This window comes from Diuraphis noxia, unplaced genomic scaffold, assembly GCF_037042655.1.
Source record: "Diuraphis noxia isolate RWA-SAM2 unplaced genomic scaffold, SU_Dnox_SAM2 contig0001, whole genome shotgun sequence".
Lineage (NCBI taxonomy): Eukaryota > Metazoa > Arthropoda > Insecta > Hemiptera > Aphididae > Diuraphis > Diuraphis noxia.
Window position 1 is genome coordinate 33044379 of NW_028301711.1, and position 21606 is coordinate 33065984.

At 29.7% G+C, this 21606-nt stretch overlaps 1 protein-coding gene across 1 annotated transcript in view; it reads right to left on the reverse strand.

Annotated features, from left to right (window-relative positions):
- Ac3 (Adenylate cyclase 3) overlaps positions 1–16159 on the reverse strand; it is a 119014-nt gene extending 102855 nt beyond the window's left edge. Inside the window, exon 1 of the mRNA XM_089228240.1 lies at positions 15106–16159. Coding sequence (XP_089084366.1) covers positions 15106–15621 — 516 coding nt within the window. The 5' untranslated portion in view covers positions 15622–16159. The remainder of the gene's footprint in view (positions 1–15105) is intronic.
- Between the last annotated feature and the right edge of the window lie 5447 nt (positions 16160–21606).

The following is a 21606-nucleotide window of genomic DNA, read 5'->3' on the forward strand; positions in this document are numbered from 1 at the left end:
GCAGAATAAAATTTGACTTCTGAAACTCTGGAGAATTACCTGCGACAATATGATACATCATACCTACATAGGCATAGGTAAGTATGTACGGTGTTGGTGTATATATAGGTTACATATATATATATATATATTAATACACATATTATGTAAAATATATACATTGTACACAGATAGTTATTCGTCGATATAAACGCGCGAATTTACATATTATGTCACATTGGGTACATTATTTAATTATGCGGTTGCTGTATTATCTTTCGTTTCGGGATCGTGAATACGCGAGTCACTGCAGGATTGTCACAAAATTTCGTGTCTTTCGTGGTTACCGTTTTCTAAACGGAAAACTACGACAGACGTTCAATGGCAAGGATAGGGATGTAAATTCCATGTATTTATATATATATATATATATATACGCAATCTATTGCAGTGACGTTATTATTTTTTCACCTGTATCAGAAGCTTTGTGGATTTAACGTATAAAAACGTTGTTTATTTAAGTGAAATAGCTGTGTACCTTAATAATTATTATAGTCTCCGTTTTACTCGAGTCCGTAGAAAAAAGTATTTTTATTTTTTTATGTTCTTCTTGTTAAACTTTAACACCCTTTTTTTATCCCACAGAGCTTCAGGGTATGCGGCTGCATACCTTGCATACCCCCTGCGTACGTCTATGTGTTGAAGCAGATACATACATTATACATATAGTGTTTGATGAGATTTACGAGATACACGGCATAGCGCTTAGGTGATTTTCAATTATAAAGAGCACAGTTCGTGCAAAAGCCCCCTTTTGCTTTCAAATGAAAAATACGAAAGCTTATATATACAATCGCAATCAAACGTAATTACAATGATCATATTAAATTTTCAATTACACTCTACGTAAATGTAAACGTTCGTATTTTCGCTCGATTTATTATGATACCTTCCCAATAATTATAGATGCTGAAACAGCTAATCAAGCTGATGAGAATTTTAGTTTATATCATATTATGTGCGTGATTACTCGATGAAAAAATAAACGATAATAAATTAATAAAATTACAATAATATGTAATATTATGTCTCTCTGGACGAAATGTTTCTTGCAACTGATGAGAATATACTCATATTTGTTGGATCAACAATCAAACATAGTGCTATTTTCAGACAAACTTTAACAATTTTAAATATGATTGATGTTATAAATATAATATCATCTATCAAAATTAATCTGGCACTACGCAAAGTATTATCAAATGTAATAATTTTAAAACACTACCAGCTATCTTCAATAAGAGTTATGGTGTTACTGAATCAGTCGGTTGACTAAATTTCAGTATTTGTATTCTTTAAGATTTCAAATATTGGTGTACATAAAATTATTGTTATGCGATTAATGGAAGATATAAATAGTATTAATAATCATTGATAATATTAACCAAATATGATGTATTTTAATAAAATTATTGTACAATAGTTTTAATATTTTCAAAATCATATTTTTTGTCTTCTAATAAATGAATAATTTAAAATTTTAGTTTTGTTAATGTACAAGTCAAATCATAATTAAATAAAGGTAATATTCTAATGTAGTGGTTTATTTAATACAAGTAGTCATGACTCAAGAAGTCATTACAGATTTAAATCTCTTCCACATTTCAACTTTTAGCAATGTATTTTTACGACTGAATATTTTTCTTTTTTAAATAGAATCACTCCAATGAATCCCGGAAAATTGTCTCCTAACAAGAAAGAAAATAGCTCATTACTGGTTATAATTACTGGATCATCTCGATAATATATTTATTTTTTTCAATATTTTTACGAGATAATATGTATAGCTTTTACTTTTAGAGTATGAGCGTAGCAATGAATGTGTGTTGGTCTTATAATGTTGTATTATGTGTATGTATGTGTGGGCTTGCGCATGTTTACACTCAGCAGACACTTTTCATAAAAAAAAACTTGAATCTTCATTTTCAAGGGTGGTTTCTGGTAACAAAAGTAACTTCAGGAGGTTAAAGCTCAAAAGTAAAAAATTCCCCGTACAAAATGTTGACCATCGAGAAAAATAATAATATTTATGCACCACATTTTTTTGATACATTATTTTATGATTTTAATGAAATTAAAAACCATTTTGAGCTGAGTCTAAAAATTTAAAGTGAGATCTTTCGTAAGATTTCTTATCAGTAAAAATTTGAAATTATTGAAAAATCATAGCCACGTTTTTTTTACAACATAATCTTTAAAAGTTAAAATTTTAACGAAATTTGTAAAAACCACGACAATTTGAAACTATTTTGTACTTTATCATCAAATATTGTCATAACTATTTGATAACTTATTCGTAAAATAAAATATAATCTCTTTTATGTTAAAAATATAACTAGGTATTATAATTAATATTGATAAATTTATTTATAATATATACTATTCAGAACCGAAACTATGAGTCTATGAAAGTTGTTCGTAGTTTTTTTTTTTTAATACTGTATAGCAGTGTGCAAGTTACCTAACTAGTTTGAATTTGTATAGGCAATAGATCCCTTAGTATATAGTTTATAGTTTCTATAAAAATGATAACTACAGATAGAAATAGAACTTGTTCAAAATGAAGTCAGAGTGAGGTCAGATAAAATATTACTCATGTATAGACCAGGGGTGGCCAACATTAATACGTCAGCGAGCCACATAGATAAATACACTAATACCAAGAGCCAAAATGTTTATAAATACATTTTATAATTGTCATAATTTTATCGTTAAAAAGTAAATATTGGTTTTTTTTTTTGATGAGGCGCGAGCTGCTTACGATTATGACGCGAGCCACAAGTTGGCCATCTCTGGTGTAATAGACTAATGCCGACTGGCCAAGATGGCTTAAAAAACAATATTGACGTGTTATTATCCAAAATTCTGAACAAACTTGGATAGTAATGACTTTTTTAATAAAATTGAATGAAACAATGTTGTAAGATTGAATTCTTATATCTGATTTATTTTATTTTATTTTATATCATAGTAATAAAGTTTTTAATTACAAAAAATGAATTGTAATTTTTATGAATTATATTTTTTAAAGGTAAACGGTTTATAAAAAAAAATAATATAATATCTATACATATTGTAAATAGCTAATAGCTATAAAATAATTGTAGGCAGTTGGAAAATCAATAGTCGAAAATATTTGTGGATCCACTTTGATGATAATGGTTAAAAAAATGTACGTTTCAGTTATTTATGCACATTAGTATGAATTATGCACATATGTTATAAAGAATAAATGTATTTAGTAAAAATATCAAGATTTGTCTGTTTGTATGTGTTACAGTCAAATAGATCAAATACGATGTAAAGTATGTTTTGGTATACGGTATACTGTATATTAAATACTATATGTGTAAATCGGTTGTAATTTTGGACTAGTGAATAGATTTTAAATTATCTCTTAAAAAATATAGTCGTCCTATTAAAATGTTACCGGCGACAGTATATGAGTTAAAATAAGTCCCGGTGCCATCATTGTGATAATATTATCGTATAAAATAATATCCTGATACGGTATACGTCCAATCGAACTGTCTTCGCCGATTGATGCAAACTTTAGTTAACGTATTTTTTTTTACTATATGGATGTAAGTATTTATATAATAGATACTCTGAAATAAATGCATAATACAATAATATAATATACGCATAGAATATTAACGTCTAAAAAAAAAATTCACCCTCGAGGCTTATTGAAATTAAGTATACCTAGCTATATTTAAACGAAAATACAGTGTCTTTGAAGTTAGAAATTGCTATATTACCTACCCGAAATGCCGCGCGCGCACACTCACACGCACACACATGAATGCACGCACAACAGAAAACGTGTATCTTTCAATGCATCGCATACATAAGCGAAAAACTTAATTAAATATATTTCCAAGCACACTATTATAAGGTATGTCACTATGTTAGTAAATAGCTAAGTAGGTATACCATACAATTTTGTTATACTTTGTTATTTAAATACCGGCATAAAAAAAGTCATAGGTAGTTATTTTTTTATTTGTAGACACAAAAATTTCGTTTAATACGAATAACATATTTAACAACAAAAAGAATAATCGCAAATTACAACCAACACCAATAAGTATATAGGAACTAAACAATTTATTAAATTTCATTGTGCTGGCGAATACAAACAAGTAATTTTTTTTCTCAAATACTTTGAATAAGTAAAATAAAATATATTTTACAATCGATTATCGTTCATCATATTTTATTAATTATTCATCTTCGTGATATAAGAAGATATCGAAAATATAGGTTCAATGGCGTATGCACAAATATCTATAGGTAGCTAGGTAAAAATGATTTAACATTTAGATTCAACGTTTTAATATTCCATTTAACAATATTGTTTATTTTATTTATTTATTATAGATACTGAATATAAGTACTCTTTTTTAACTGTAACTAATTTTCCATCTTATGCCCATTACCTACTTAATCAAAAAACTGTATCAAATTCACAAAATATTCTTCAAATATTTTTTTAGTTATTCCTGCAAAAACATAGATATGAATAATATTGTATGGATATTTCATATTCTAAACGAGGCGAGTGACAAATAACATTTTTCAATATTATTCTGCATTTCAGAAGCACCCGTTATAGTGGCCCACCAAGTTCTTGAATGTCATACTTCCTTCAGAATTTCTTTTTATCATATAGGTACCTGGTACCTAATACGAACCTTCTTCATTCCGTAAAAATAGTTATTATTAACTATAGGTACCCTGGGTACCCACCATCACTCATGCCAGGCAACAGTCAATTTTAAAATATTTAAGTTTATTTTCTACTTAGAATAAAAATATATTATCTATACACATTATATTGTGAAGGAATTATGCACACGTTTATTCAAGTGATTTAATTTCATATAACTGTTCCGTTAAAAAGGCTTATCATTTCATTTCGTCGTAATATTTAAATACCTTGTACCCATGTATAGAATATTTTTTTCCTAAAAGTATGATGCTTTGCATCTGTTAGCATTTGTATATTTATAAACGAGGTTCACACCGTGTACATATATAGGATCATTACTTACAGCTTAAACTTTTACACATTTGGTAATTAACTGTTTTAACGTCATATAAATTATATTTAATTACCACTTTTGTACGCACATCTATCAGCCTGCAGCTGCTAAAACGCTACAATTATGCAATAAATATAACAACGCAAGAACTTCAGATCATTACCACCACTATAAATTTAATTTGGATTGAAATCCTTTAAAAATATTAAACATAAATTTATAAATATTGTTAACCTTGCAATTCAGTCTTTTTATAGACGTGGTTTTATAATGTATATAGTATTGTATAGAAATACTTATTCATTCGAAAAATGTCAAACTCAATTTAATATTATGCACGCAATCGTAAATGGATTGAGAAGAATTTTGAATATTGTGTAGAATAACTGAAGTAACTTTAAACACTATTTTTTAATGTAAATTTTAATTATAAATAATCAAAAGTGATTTTAGTTATACATTTTAATATTCAGCGAGTAAAATATAATTAAGTATTTATGATTTTGGACATTTCAAAAACGTTATGTTGATTTAACTAATTTGTATGGAGTATAAACCTACTAAGATCAATAATAAAATGGTATATTCTAAAAATTATTTTTGAAAATTTAAAATTTTAGAAATATAATTTGGAAACATAAAAATAATTTATTAATATTTTTGAATGCATTTCCCTAACCTTTAAGCACTAAATGCATTTTTAATAAGAGTATTAAATATAAATCAAACTTAAATATATGATCATGTAGCGGCTATAACGGTACAGTCAAGTACCTATATTTATTTGTACGACTATCACGTATTTACCTAAAACCTTCAATATTGTTTGATATTTTAATGAAGGCAATATTTTATTCAAATCAATATTTAATACATTTTAGAATAATTTACTATATTATTATAAAATGTATCAATGTTTGTTGATTTTTTGTTGCCAAAATGAAAATTATTAATTTAATTTCAAGTAAAATTGTTGTATTTGCATGTTATAACCTATATTTATTATAATGGCTGTTTAAATAACTAAATGGAAAAAATATGTAAAATATAACTTATACATAGCATTTTGAATAAGGAATTATCTATTATTACGTTTATATAGAAACTTTTAATACAACTAAAGTTTATCTAGTTACCTATTCTATTCCCCTTCTGAATTCTATAATAGGTAGCTATTTGATGTTAATGAATCGACAATGGAATTCAATAATACACGAATGTTGCTGGGAATTTATGCATCCATCACGACAAGATAATATAGTTGAAATTTGTCAGGATGTCAAACAATTTATAAACCAGTACACTAAGTAGGAGTTATTTTTTTTTTAACTTAAATTATTTACGCTAGGTGTTAAATATATACCGGAATAATAGTTTTAATTAAAATCCAATAACGTATAAAAAACCAGAAAAGTAGCTTTGTTTTATAGTCAAAGTCAAGTGTCAAGTTTACTCGACATTGTTAATTGTAATGAACGATGTGTTAAACTTGAATGCAATATAAATGATTTTGTCATGCAAAATAATTGTTCTGAGTAGAGACAAAACGTCTGCCTATTATTATAGTTCTCTGAATATTGAATTATATATTTATATTGCTAGCTATATGGTAGGTTGAACTTATGTTTGACAGAAGCAAATTGCACTTATTATAATAATGCTATTTCATATTAATATATAACATGGCTAATTGTTATTAACTTATGAGGAAATAACGACCACAATATACTTTATGGAATGACGTGGATAGGTACATGGTTCAATGGTTCAGTAGCTCAATATTAATCTAAATATTTTTAAAATATTTTAAAACTGCATTGTTTATATAGTTATATATTGTTACCTCTAATTTTTATAGCTGTGACATATTAATGTACTAGTTAATAATGTTTTTTGAATTATAACAAAACAATTAAACTTGTTATTTTTAATTTGAAATCCAATTTAACTAAAATATCAGAATTTAAAACTATCGTTTTAATATATATTTAAATATTATAATGTCATAGTATATGAAATATCTATTTTTATGTACTTATTTACATTTTGAATACAAATTATGTAACATTAACGTTACACAAATAACTTTATTATATTAGTAGTATACTATAATGTAAAATACAGCAATTTTTAGTATGTTTTTTTGAATTCATTGTGAAGATTTCTTTTCGTCATAAACGAATCGTGTTCGTTCTTTAACGCAATGTTAGCTTAATTTTTTTTTTAATGCACACTGTTATATCAAATATTGTCCAGCTTAATTTGGTTATTATCGTTTCACCGTAGAGTCTTTTTGAATTCTATAATACAACATTTATTAGAGTGCTATTATTAACATTTTAACGCCTGGGACAACTATAAAATATACGTGACTCAACGATTCGCTGATAAAAAAAACGTTTATCCTGAAAAATAATGGAAAGCGATAATAAACTTTTGTTCTTTAACACAGACAAACTTTTTAATACAGTATACGTAGGAATTCAATTGGCATAATATGCCAATGTAGGTACGCTAAATAGTAAATGGTAATGACATTGGAACTGTTCAAAAGAAATATTTAATAATAGCGTATTGTTTTCCATCTATAGAGGGCATACAACAAGCGAAAACTTTGTCGATTCGAAAATTGTTTTATTTGGCTTAACAACTATTTACACGTTTTTAGTTTAGTGCAGGAACCTATACTTTTATAATATATTTTCCCACCGTACCTAGCACTATTCCTATATTTAGTAGGAAGGTAATGTTAGTATTTTTACAAAAACAAAAAACAATAATTAATATACCATTACACATAGATTATTTAAATGTTATTGGATACCTTTTAAAAGCGTTTATTTAAATATAATATTATTTAAGTTTCCTAAATGATTCACATTTTCACTAAAAATGGTTTTAAATTTTGGTCAAATATCTTTTTGACAAAGCTTACAATTAACTGTTAGTACTATACAGTTTGTAATGGTAGGTTTTAGGATACCTTTAAATTTTTCTAAAATTACCTATATAATAATTAAGTATAGGTACCCATAATGAGTATATTACGATTATAAAATTCTAAAATCTTTTTAAGATAATTTATTTTACTGAGAGTCTTATATTTTGTATGTACCTACTTACTGTAATAATAGTACATTGGAACTCTAAAACTATGACAAAAGAGAAAATTCTAAAGATTGTTGTTCCCTAACAGGAATTCATTTTTTTTTTTTTTTTTTAAACCCGTATTATTATTTTTGCTAATCAGACGAATATCACGTTTCAATGTTTAATAAATATTTTTGAGAAGTGAAAACCCGTCATGTGAGACAATAATGAGACTAAGTTTAAAATACGGAAAATAATTTGATTTTATCAAATTTAAATAAAATATATTTTTTTACGAATTTGAATGATTGTATAAGCGTACATAATAAGCGATTAAGTATGATCTAAGAATAGTAGATAAAGGATACCTATATATATATGAATGATATATTTTGTACCTACTGTAAAATATCAGTCCTATTATTTTATTATTGTACTGTACAAATGTACACTCTAACGGTTGCAATGACGATTGTGATTTGCAAAAACAGTCGACTTCCAAACTTTCCAGTTAATTAGCTGGGGCCTGCATGTTCGGACAAAATTGTTTTATTAAAAAGGCTTATACAAAGAGATGATTGCCATAAATGCTTGCAACCCTTGTGCACAAACATAAATTGAATAGAGTTAACAAATTCAAAACAAAAAATTCTTCTACTTTTGATCATCAACAATTTTTTTTCTTAAGTAAATAAATTCTATGTAAATAGGATAGGTATAATCCTATAATAATAATTAAATAATGATTTGTTAAAAATTATATTATTGATGCAGTTTGAATAGGTGTTATTATCTCAAGTCTGGATTAAGATTCGACTGGGCCCAAAGGCACCACACACTTAGTGAGCCCCCTTTCAACTTTAAATTCATAAAAATTGATCACTACATTTTAAAAACTGTATACTCATATTATTGTACCTATAATCTTGTACAAAACAAAAAAATATAAATTAATAGTTAAGTAATAAATTATTATACGAATATTGACATATTATTATTTATATACATACAAAAAACATTGTTTTTTTTTGTTATAAAGAATAAAAATAATAATAGTTAATTTGATAAATATTTAGGTACAATATGTATATTAGTTTTTTTAGTATAATCTACCTAATATATTATGTGCTGACTGACTAAAATTGCTCTCCTTATTTATATAATAATTATCTATTTATTTACTAACAATATTAATAGCTTAATAACCAAGAATACTTATTAGGTACCTACCTATTTTTCTATAACACTGCAGACGGATATATTGAAGAAAATTTTGAAATATAATATGATAATTTATAATCGAGAACATTAAATGCCAAATTTAACGTACCTAAAATACCTGCAGGTAAAGAAGTAAAAGTATTCTTAAACTAGATGTTTTGCCGTAAAAGTTGTTATTTATACACAAGCCATACAAAGTTAATGACATAATATTAGAACGCATGCCCTTCATATATGGTGCAGGTAGACCACCTACTTACAAGGTAGGCATCAACGAGTTAAAAGTTTTAAGTCGAATTAAATTATTTTTTAACTATCAACTAAAAGAAAAACGCAAAAAAGACAAAATCGAAAGCGAAAACCAAAAGCTGGGACCAAAGAAGAAACTTCTAATGATGGTTTAGTTCTTTCGCCAGAATCTTTCTTTTAGAACAAGAAATGTAGAATTACATTGTATGATTTCACGATGGTTGATGAGACGGAAACTAGCTGGCATGAATTGACAAATTATTATATATCTATTACATGCATAGAAAATTAGAGTAAAAGATTTTATTTTTTTTTACAAATTGAATACACCTAATTATATTACATACATTACTATAATATACATATTATTTATCAAAATATTTTATATTATTATACTCGTCTTCCTGGAATATACTTGTTTGTTACAGATCACGTGCACAAGCTAACCATACCCCATGTGGCGGGTCAATTGAGTAAACATTTACTAATACAGTATAGAAATAAATATGAGAAAATGTCCAATTTGTCTCACACTGCCAGTCGTGGTGTGCAAAAATTAATTGATATCCTGTAGAGAAAGTCTTTATTAGCGTATAAAAAATATAAAAATAATCGTAGTGCAGTCGTATCACAAAGACGGAATTTAATCGAATTTTTAAGAATAGCTTGAATAGACAAAATATTGATTACTGTTCATCAATAATTTTAATTTCTGGTTTTAAATCTATAGGAATTTACAATTAAGATGAAAATAAATGTCATACAAAATATACACTCAAAGTACAAAATTAAATTTATCAGTAAATAGTGAAGCTTTTAATCGAGTTAGTGAAAAAAAAAAACATTTAAAACAATTCTAAAGTAAACAAAACATTTAACCATTGAAAAAATAAGTACAGAAACATATTTTTTTATCTAGGAAAGAGCAATGCTTCAAAAAAACCTAAGTGATGAAAAATATTTTGACATAAATCAATCATGTATCGCAATAATCATAAATGTGTCTCAAATACTCCTTCAGAGCTGGAAAATATATGAAAGTACAAAAAGCATTCACAAATTCAAGAAAATAATATTCCTGCAGGATTTTACAAAGGTGATTTTATAGCTTCTGATTTGTTATACAACGTGAATACTACAAAGGAGGAAATGTAGACGTTTTATGCTCACATCTTGGATATCGACGGTAGGTATAGCATTACAATTCTATAAAGCTAAAACTGATAAAGCTCAAGCAAATGATTGGATCGATAGATGTTTAGAAAAGCACCTAGCTACAAAATTATATTATTTTAATTTTAATTTAATGAGTTAAGTTTGTTTTTAGATAATTTTAGTAACAATGAGATTACAAATAGTAGTTAATTCATTTTAGAATCACCATAAATAAATTCGTTTATAATATAATTCCTACCTATTTAAACATAATTCCACATATATAAATCAAAAATTATAATTTCGTAAGAAAAAAAAACCCCATAATAAACAAAAAAAGGTAATATTTATTATTTATAAGATTATACCTACCTTTAATAAATATTATACACTGTTGAGATGATTACAAGTGAATACAACTACCAATGTATACAAATTAAAAAAATTATTATCTTAGTATGTAATCTCATAAGAAGATATTAATTTAAATTTTTGAAACAATAACTCTATCACCTAACATAGCTGATGTTTAAATAAACGTTGGAAATTGTTCCATGATTTCTTAATAATTAACCTAAATAACTTTAAACTAAAATTGGGTTCTATCATAAGATGCCCTCCCTTTCTGTTATTTTCCCATCAACCACCCTGATATGTATTATTTTTACTGTACCTATATTTCTTGTTTTATGTATTTATACATATAAGTACTTAATACTTATATGAAATTTGCATAATGTGCTTTGGCATAGACTGTACCTAACAATTAAACAAAAAAATATACATTGCTTAATAATATTGTTAGGTACTTTTTACAATTAACAAGTTTTAAACAAAAGCTATTTTCAATTTTAAACTTAATTGACATTCGTCTTTAAAAACTTAACTCATAAAGTTGAACAAACTAGTTATATTTCCCAGCTTAACCAACTAATAAGTATGTAAAAATGAAAATCGTTATACTTTACTTGTAATAAAATAGGTAAACGTAATATTACATTGTTGGTCATTTAAGTATAATGAATATATTATACGCTGCAAAAATATTACAATTAGTTAATAAGCTGATGTCCTAATCAATGTGTGTAAACGACAATATTGATTTTCATCCGTACGTTAAAATTATTGACAATTGTTACATTTCTATGAATAATTTCAACTTTAAATGGTTTGGTTTAGTATTATAAGGTTAGCTGTCTAATTCAAGTCAAGTATAATCATATTCAAAGTGATCGAAACATAACTATTACACGATTTGCAAGCTTCGCATTGATCGAATATTCTTTGTTTAGAGTTTAACAAATAAATGTAGGTACCTTTCTATACCTACAGAATGTACAGGTAAGTTTTAAAATGTCTTTAATTTTTTCTATAAGTACTAAATATAATGTGTTATAGACTTATACGACGATAACATTCAACAATCTTGTTAATAGAATTTATTCATTTGGAATGTAATTTTGTGCTGTGAAGTAGTAAATCGGTTATTGTTAGGTTTAAATTCTAACGGTTACATATTATAATAAATGATTCCAACTAAAATAATTGAATCCCAAACTATTTAGTAATCAGCGCTCCATAATATTTTGGCTGAATATTAAATACCTGTTAAAAATTTGTTCACAAAGGTTTGATTTTCAAAAATGTTTGTAGATATATGTGTAAGTAATGTAAATAACGAATTAAATTGGGTTAAAAATGTCTATGTAAAAAAAAATTAACCTTTTGGCCATTCTATTTTTTTTATCGCAGGCTATGTAAATATGTAAATACTAAATAGGGTAGTTACATAATATTTCGTTTATAATCTTAAAATATTATGCGTTGATATCGTAAGAAATTTAAATAATGATTTTGTGAAAATTATATTATTGATCTAGTTTGAACAAGTATTTTTTATAGCTTTTTATTATTATTAACATAATTAACACTGTTGGTATGAAACTCAAGTATACACCTTCATAATTATAACACCACAGAAGCATATCATAAAGAAAATATATAAATGTATAATAACTTTTCAACATTGTGTAATTTAATGTATCTGCGGTCAATGAGTAAAATTATACTTAAACTTTATGTATTAGTGTAAAAGCGGCTGTTAATTATATATAGGTACAAGCCAAAAATAAATTTTTGGAATATAATAATATAAGCTGCAGCTAGCACTCACGTGCTTGCATGTGTGTTGGTACCTATTAAAAAGACGAGATCGACGAGTTAAAAACTTAAAGTTGAGGCAAATAATTTTTCAACGAACGTGAATACGTGATGGAAACGTGAAAAATACGGAGTAAAAAGCGGAAACAGCGGAAGCTGTAACAGAAGAAAAAAATTTTAATAATGATGGTTCAATCCCTTCACCGGAAACTTATTTTTTTTGGAACAGTACGCGCATTGTATGATCAGACGGAAACCTGCTGATTTGTTTTACAAATCATTGTATTTAAGAACTATGACAATGTGTTTAGACGATTAGGAAATAACCAGAATCAATGGTGAAGCGTCATTGGAGACAATGGGACCAATGACTATACCTATTGAGAATACGGACGACGGGACGAATAATAATTTCATTTCATTATAAATTGAAAAAAAAAAAATTTTACAAATCTAAATGTTGTTATTGGTATTACATTTAAGGTTTAAACTTCTTTGATATTATATGTTTAGTAGTCTAATCAAGTGAAGTGTAGGTACTTACTAAAATGATCGAAACATACCTAAATATAGTTATCTAATAGGCATCGTAAATCGTTTGCTTTGCGAATACTGAAAGTATAAATTGTTTTTTAATTATTTATTTATTTGTTTTTGGTGGAGCTATGTAAAAATATATTTAGATTTTAACTTTTTTTTTTTTTTGTAACATCGCTTAACTTAAAAAAATCTCAAATCCACGATGAATAGAAATATATGTACCTATATATTTTTTTACTCATACTTTTTATAGATAGAAAACTACATCAATAATATATTTTATATCAATAAAAGTAAATTGAACACCACAGGCAATGCTCGGATACTATACTTTATATAGTATATATTATATATATACCTTATACGTAGGTACCTTTATATAATATAATATTATACTGTATTATATTACGTTGAATATTACAATTTGGGGCAATTTGCCCATTCAAACACTAAATCGGTTGTGTATTCATGTGTACGCATATACGCACTCAAATCAAGTTCCATTTTTGTGATTCCTTTGAGCTCAATGTGTACAGAGCATTTTGGCGTCAATATAGTTTATAATATACTATAATATATATTTTTTTTTTTTTCGTGTGCATGTATAAACATGTAGGTAGCAAATATAACTCAATACATTACCATCATATAGGTACATTGTTTGAATTTCATAAAACATTAAATAAATAAAACTGTAAACCGATAAAAAAAAAAAATGCATAGTAGTTTTCGTCGTCGCCGTCGGATAATAATAATAATATTCACGTTCGTTGAGATATAGGTATTTATACGATATACCATTATACATATATATATACATACATACATATAATTGCCGTTATAGAGCATTCGAATTCGAATGTAGAGTCGTTTGAAATGCGCGCGGTTGTCAGATCTCGTCTCAGAAGTTCTTTCGCGCGCGTTCTTTATAGTCTATATAATGATAATAATTACTAATTAGTAATGTAATTTATATATATATATATATATATATATATAGGTACACATATCATATTATAATATATAGAGTGAACATAATATAGACGACGCGATACTTTATTTCCGTGGAATTTCATCAGGCACATGCACAATTCAAAAAATATAGATACGTGCTCGAGAAATTCTGAGACTGGTCCGAGGGGAAAATTACACTCAGCCAATGACATCGCCGCGATGCTGCGAATATCGAATGCGATTCACCGCCGCACAATAACGCGTCAGAACGTCGCACGTCCGTTGAATTATATTATACGTAATAATAATAATACGCTGCAGCAGTTATTAACGTCGTTAGCACACAACTACGCGTGGCTAATGTGATTTTGTATTATCGCCTATATCGTGCGCAAAACTTACGACGATAATACGCGTATTACCCGTGCAGTAATACACGAGGAAATCAAATCAAATATTTCGTCGTATGGTACCGCGATAAAATAATAATAAAAATAACGACGAGTCGCTTTCTCGAACAAAAGGTACACAATAGTTACACGAATCGAGTAGATTAAAATAATATATTGTAGGTACATCGTATATGTCTTGTAAAAGCAACAATAAAATATCATGCAATATAATAAATGTATTTATATATATATATCACCTGTCGGGCGAGGTACGCGTGGTGACGGCCCAGCACGGCCATGGTGAGCACGTAGGTGACGCACGTGGTGGCGCTGAGGGCTATGCACAGGGCCAGAGTGAGCGGCAGGGACACGTAGGCCAGGTAATCGTAGAGCAGTATCCATCCGAGCAGGTCGGCGCCTTCGGCCGCGTTGGCCACCATGTGGAAAACGACTTGGACGTCGGCTGTGAGCCAGGCCAGGTGGGCCACGGCCGTCCAGTACCGGCGCCGGCCACCTGCCAGCCGGCACCACAGCAGCGTGCCCACGTTGGTGGCCAGCAGGCACCACGTCCACGGAGACCGGGCGTCGTACACGGACAGGCAGTACACGTCGAACAGCACGGACGCAGACACATAACATGCGAACGCCGCGCGCTTCTGCTTGGCGTTGTAGCTCTGGTATAGGCTCTCAGTGGCCCTATCCGTGAACCGTCCGGCGTTCGTCGACGAGGATGAGGCGCCAGCCGCCGAAGTCGGTGGTGACGTGGATTCCATCGGTCGGTCCGGGCTTACGTATTCCGCGTTTAACGAAGTCGTCTTCACGCTGCTCCCTTGTGACCGGCAGAGCAATCGACGGCGATGATATTAAAATTATATAGGTATATTATGTGCCGTACTGGGTGTTGATCGAGAGATGCAATACAACAGTATTTATATTATTACAATTTAATAAACGGTCCGTCAATACGCATTATATACGACTGCGGTCGTATAATAACTGTAATAATTATAATTTGATCGTTATTATTGTCATTATCGCCAGGATGATATAATATTAATTACAACAATTAATAATTATGAACATAATATTTTTATTGCGATAAAAAACGTATGCCGTATAACACAGACGCGGTACCGGCGCGTGTTGGGCCCCTTCCCCCCGAACGGTGTGCGAACGCGTGCGTTGGACCTGTGCTTAGGACCCGACCGACACACGACCGATACACGACCGACACACTCGTCGCGCCCGGTGCCACTGACGCTACCGTCGCGATCGCCGCCGTAGCCGCCGTGTGCTCGCCGTCGGCCGCGGTGATCGTCGTGGTCGCGGTCGCCGTCGCCGCCGTGGTTGTAGTCGCAGTCGCCGCCGTCGACGTTGTCCGTAAAATCGCGGCGGTAGTCGGCGTCCGAGTCCGCGGTGATGCCTGCCGCCGCCGCCGCGAGCGTTGGCCGTCGTCGTGGTGTGAGCGGTGGGCACCGGTCGACGGTGGTGGTGTTGCCGCTCGTTGCTCCAGAGCCGCCTGCCGCTGCTGCTATTAACGAGCGTCCCCGCCGCCGCCATCACCGCCGCGAGACCACAATCGATATCAAACGCGCGCGCCAAATAACGTACGCTGCTGTTTCGCTCACACGCGCGGGCGCGCCACGCGGCACCCACTTATACCGTGGTATAATAGGTGTGCGAGCAGTGGTAGTATAGTAATACAGTAACACGCGTGCGAAATCCCCTCACACCCCTGCCGCCATCATGACGGGCCGCACTCATCCAGTCGACAATGAGTGGCGGCGTCAATCCGTTCTTTTTGTCATTATTGTTATTCTTTTTTTCATTTCCGGTTGCCCCCGTATAGGCACACACGCGGTCCTCGGAGACGCGATCGTCTGCTGAAGACTACCCTCGCCTTGCGCGCATAGTGTGTACGATTATTATTTTAAGAAAAATATATCATTCGGTAGGTATACTGATTAATCCGTAAAATAAAAGTAATATATCTTGTCCCAGTTCAGATAATTTATCATAACCCCTCCCACCCCCTGAAATTTGTAGAATGAATTTTTTATCACGAGAAAACTAAAATTTATGGTGACTTATCAATTACAAATTATAACACGAACAAAAGTTAGTAGTCTATTAAACTTGACGATATATTTTGCCATGTTCAGGTGTCTGGTCATCCAATACGATAAGATACGTTTTTGTTTTGTGATGCGTGTTGCTTCACTACTTCAGGGATCTGGAACTCGTAATTAGGAAGTTTTTTCTACTTTAATCAATTGAGCTCCAAATACATCTATATTACACTGATCGGTTGAAGGTTTCTATAATATTAAAGGTAATGACGTGATGTAACAGATAGACCGGGATAAAAGTGATAAAAGTTTTCCAAGTATTAGACAAAATAACATCATTTATTATATTATAGATAAAACGGTACCTACCTATATAAATAGTACCTACATAACCACGCTCCTTCGATTGAACACTTGGAATGTGGCGTAATTATACGCCTAGAAGAAATGGTGCCATTGGGCCATTAAAATTACTACAGTTCTCAAATGTTTAGATATTAAGAATAGTAAATTTATTTAAACTGAAAATATTGGTAAAAAGGGTAAGAGTAGATAATTAAACATAATAGATGATTAAAAATCAATCTAAAAACCATGGCGGAGACAAGCAAAAGCATGGTAAAGAAAACCAAATTAATCAAGACCATCAACACACCACTGAATTGTCTAAGAGGACTACAGCTTAAATTGTGTCGTGTTGGAGATTTACTTGATCACGATAACGAGACTTGACGATTAAACATGTCCATTTTAAACACGGATTGTAATAAACACAATTAACGCTATTTTTCAAACTCTGAATAACCAAGATTTGTATGGAAAGTGAAGATAACTCAGATATCCAGAAACAATGACGGAGAATAAATTAAGCTAACACCTCAATGGATAAAATTACGTAAATTAACCTAGACACTGTAAACAAAAATCCTTTATTCCCATAATTGTATAGTAGAGCAATAATAACTTCAAAATAAGATAAATATTAAATACTTCTATCAATAGTCATATTAAAACTGAACGGCAGGAATATGATGACCAGAGAGAGACAGCTATAGGTGTCTTTATAAAAAGGTTTTTGCGCATCCGGGAACAAGATTTTTCTTCAGCATCAGCGCAAAGACTTTTTCTTTACCATTCCTCTTCTCTGGCGATATATACGAAAGAAACATGCCTTACGTTTTATTGTTACAAGTATGTGTCAATCTATTAATTCGTAATCGTATAATACAGATCATCCCTTCTTGTCGATGACCATGATTTCATTGAGGATGTCCGATTTCTACGCGTCACAGTCTGGCCTTTATTTATTAGTCAGTTACATTTTATTAAATGTGTTATAATGATGTGTTACAGTGTTAGAATATCATTACAGTGGAGTAATTACAATTTACAATCCATAGCCAGTGGCATCATTTCAGGTTTTGTTAGATTAGATAATTAGGGCAACCCTCACTAATTTGCCGATTCAATATTTTTCAAATTCACATGTTGGTAACGTCTTAGTAAAAACATACCTTTAATCCAGAACGAAAAAATTCAAACAAAGCATATCTAATACTATATACCTAAAAAACCAAAAGTTTCTATCTAAAGAACTTTTGGTTCTGATCGGACATTTTTCATATTTTTGTTTTTTCTTATTTTTATATCAAGTTTTGACTAAAAGAATAAAAAATTGCTAGTGTTAACGCAGAACAAATTTTTGAATTATTTGATTTACCACTGGAATTAATTAATTGAGAAAAAAATAATAATACAGTTAAAAGTTTGAAATGGTTTAAAATAGCTCTCCTGAATAATATGATATATCTAGATCGTATATTTTGGTTCTGAGACCATGAATTTCAGTACAACTATCTGACATATTAAAATTTTATATCATGTGTCAATAATAATATCCACTTATTTTTTAAGTTCAAGTGTATTTTTCATAATATATCTTACAAAAAAACAAAACTTTTGTAATGTTATAATGGCAGTTTATCACCTCCAAAATCTTAATAAAGTTAGTGCGCCGGTGTGTCTATCAATATTAATCATAAAAGCTATATTGTGTAGCTTCGGGTATAATCTGATTCAGGTATATGTATTTATGGGGATACTTATTTTGAACTCGAGGGGTGTATTAAACTCTGACCAGCACTCCCTCGGTCGAACTTTCGATTATCATCGGTTATTGTAATCACAACGAGATTTCGTTTTATACCCGCCTGATGGCTTCTACAACATCGCGGAGGAACTTATTACCTCATATTTGACAGTGCCATTGCTCCGAACGTTATAAATTTATAATATAATATGACATATTGACATGATATAATTATTATGTTATTATATTCTTTTTTTATTAATATTATTATAAAATCAGTGCTTGGAAAGGTCCTTTAAAAAAAGGAATTAGTTCACGTTTGCGATCATATCGTTAAAAATTTTCGTCATAAAAATTATTTAAATTCTCTATGCAAGTAACAAAAAAAGCATCAAAGTCTGAAAATTGAACGAAGTCGTTGGAACAATTTCCTTTTAACGAGTTTCTTCCCAGCAGTGAATACAAAATATATTATAAAATATTATGTAACTTATGATATGAATAATATCGTAACGACGCTTTTGATGCGATTTCACTGTCTAGCATCCCTCCGCGCCACGAGAGTCAACGTCACGCGTGCCATTTGTGTTTCTCGGCCGTATCACACGAGCAACCTTGACCTATCACCACGCAGACAGTTGTACCATAGTACCTACTACATTAAATGCACTATAGCTCATAGGTGTACATTATTTGATGTTTATTATTATTTGTTATTTTTGTTATTTTTGTTATTTTTGATATTGTTAATAGGTATTACTTTAATTTAATTATTTATATTTTATGTAGGTACGGCGAGAAGGCGGTGGCCGTTGATACCGTGGTGGCCGTTGCGGTATTTTCGAGTTGACCTCTTCGTCACCACCGCAACGGTACTATAGGTACCTCTTAAGGCGCGTAGAACCACCGATCACGCACACGCCACCGACACGCAACGCGAACCCTGCAATATAAATAATATTTTAGTGTCTCAACCATGGGAGATAGAAGGAGACATGTTGTCACAACATCTTTCATATATTTTTATTTTTGTTTGTTTGATTGAAGCCATTATGTATAAAAAAAAAAAATGTTCAATAGTTACATAGTGTCACCTAGGCTATTGATTATAATCTCTCGATCATAAATTTATCACCTAGGACGTGCGTTAATAATACTTTTTGTATTCATCATCTACTTCATCCAAAATCAATATATAGTATTGTACCATACTACACGTTATTATTATTACTATATAGGTATATAGGTAGTTATTATAGTATACTATACAATAATTAATTGCATTAAATACGAATATTAGTACAATTTATGTGAAGGTAGCTTACAATAAAATGTATTTATTTGTATACTTGAACCCTTTGTACCTAATATATATATATTTAAGTATAAGTATATAGTCAGTTATACTATATAGAATATATAGATACTTAAAAATATTTCTGATATACGAGTATATAATTTTTTATTTATCTATTTATTTAAAGCCACAACAACTATGGTTATTGTTTTAAATCATTAAAATATACATTATTAAACTATATTTAATTTAAATTATTACGTTGTGGTAGGTTTGAGAGTATAATACAGTGAAGAGAAGGATGGAAAACGAAAAAAACAATATAATTATATACGGTTTAACGGTTATAAAGTTTAGTTCTTTGTAGAAACGTTATAATGTTGCAGAAGTTTTCAAGACTAGCTGGGTCCATGCGTGCTTCATATAAGTGACCCGGAATGTTTAGCTATTTACCTACTTTTATTATCTATATAGTATATAGATAGATATTTTTATGCTTTTTTTTAGAAAAAGTATAGAAGTTTAGTGCCAAGTCCCATTACCCCTAAATCAAGTTTAATGCACCATTACTTATTACTTTATTAGGTACTGATTCATTCAATTCTTATTGATTGTTTATGCAACACAGCATAAGTATAATATTATGATTTGTAATTTTTTTCCCTATAAACTATAAAGCCAGCAAAAAATATCTTGTACACTAAACATTTCAATCTTCTGCTCGTCTGTACGCATATAATAATATAATATTATGTTGAACTAACTTTAATTTAATCATTTCAAAAGATTATGAGTTTTTAAAATCTATGTATAGTATCAAAATCTACCTAAGAGACATATAATCAACGTAATAAATGTTTTCTGTTTTCATATACTTATTTTATTACAATTTACTCCTACTTTCGCATAGGACTAATATTGTACTCATAAAAATCTAAGTAAACATAGCCCATAGGTAATTATATTTTAACAATATCTGAAATATCTTCGTTATTTTCAGTACACTGCAACTGCTGATAAGCTATAATATAAAAGCTAAAATTATGAAACATATTATTTTACTTTTTGGTTTTAGATTAGACATTATATATTTTACGTTATCACTAATTCACAAAATATAATTGCCTATACCAAGTACGAAAGAGATTTGTTTAAAATATTGTTTTGATATTCAACTTCTCTCCATTTTATTCAACATTTTACAATTTAATTTATATCTATAATTATTTTATAATGTTTATTTCTTTTCAATTATAAATAAACCCTAGAACTCTATTCTCGCATATACAGTCTATGGTAAAAT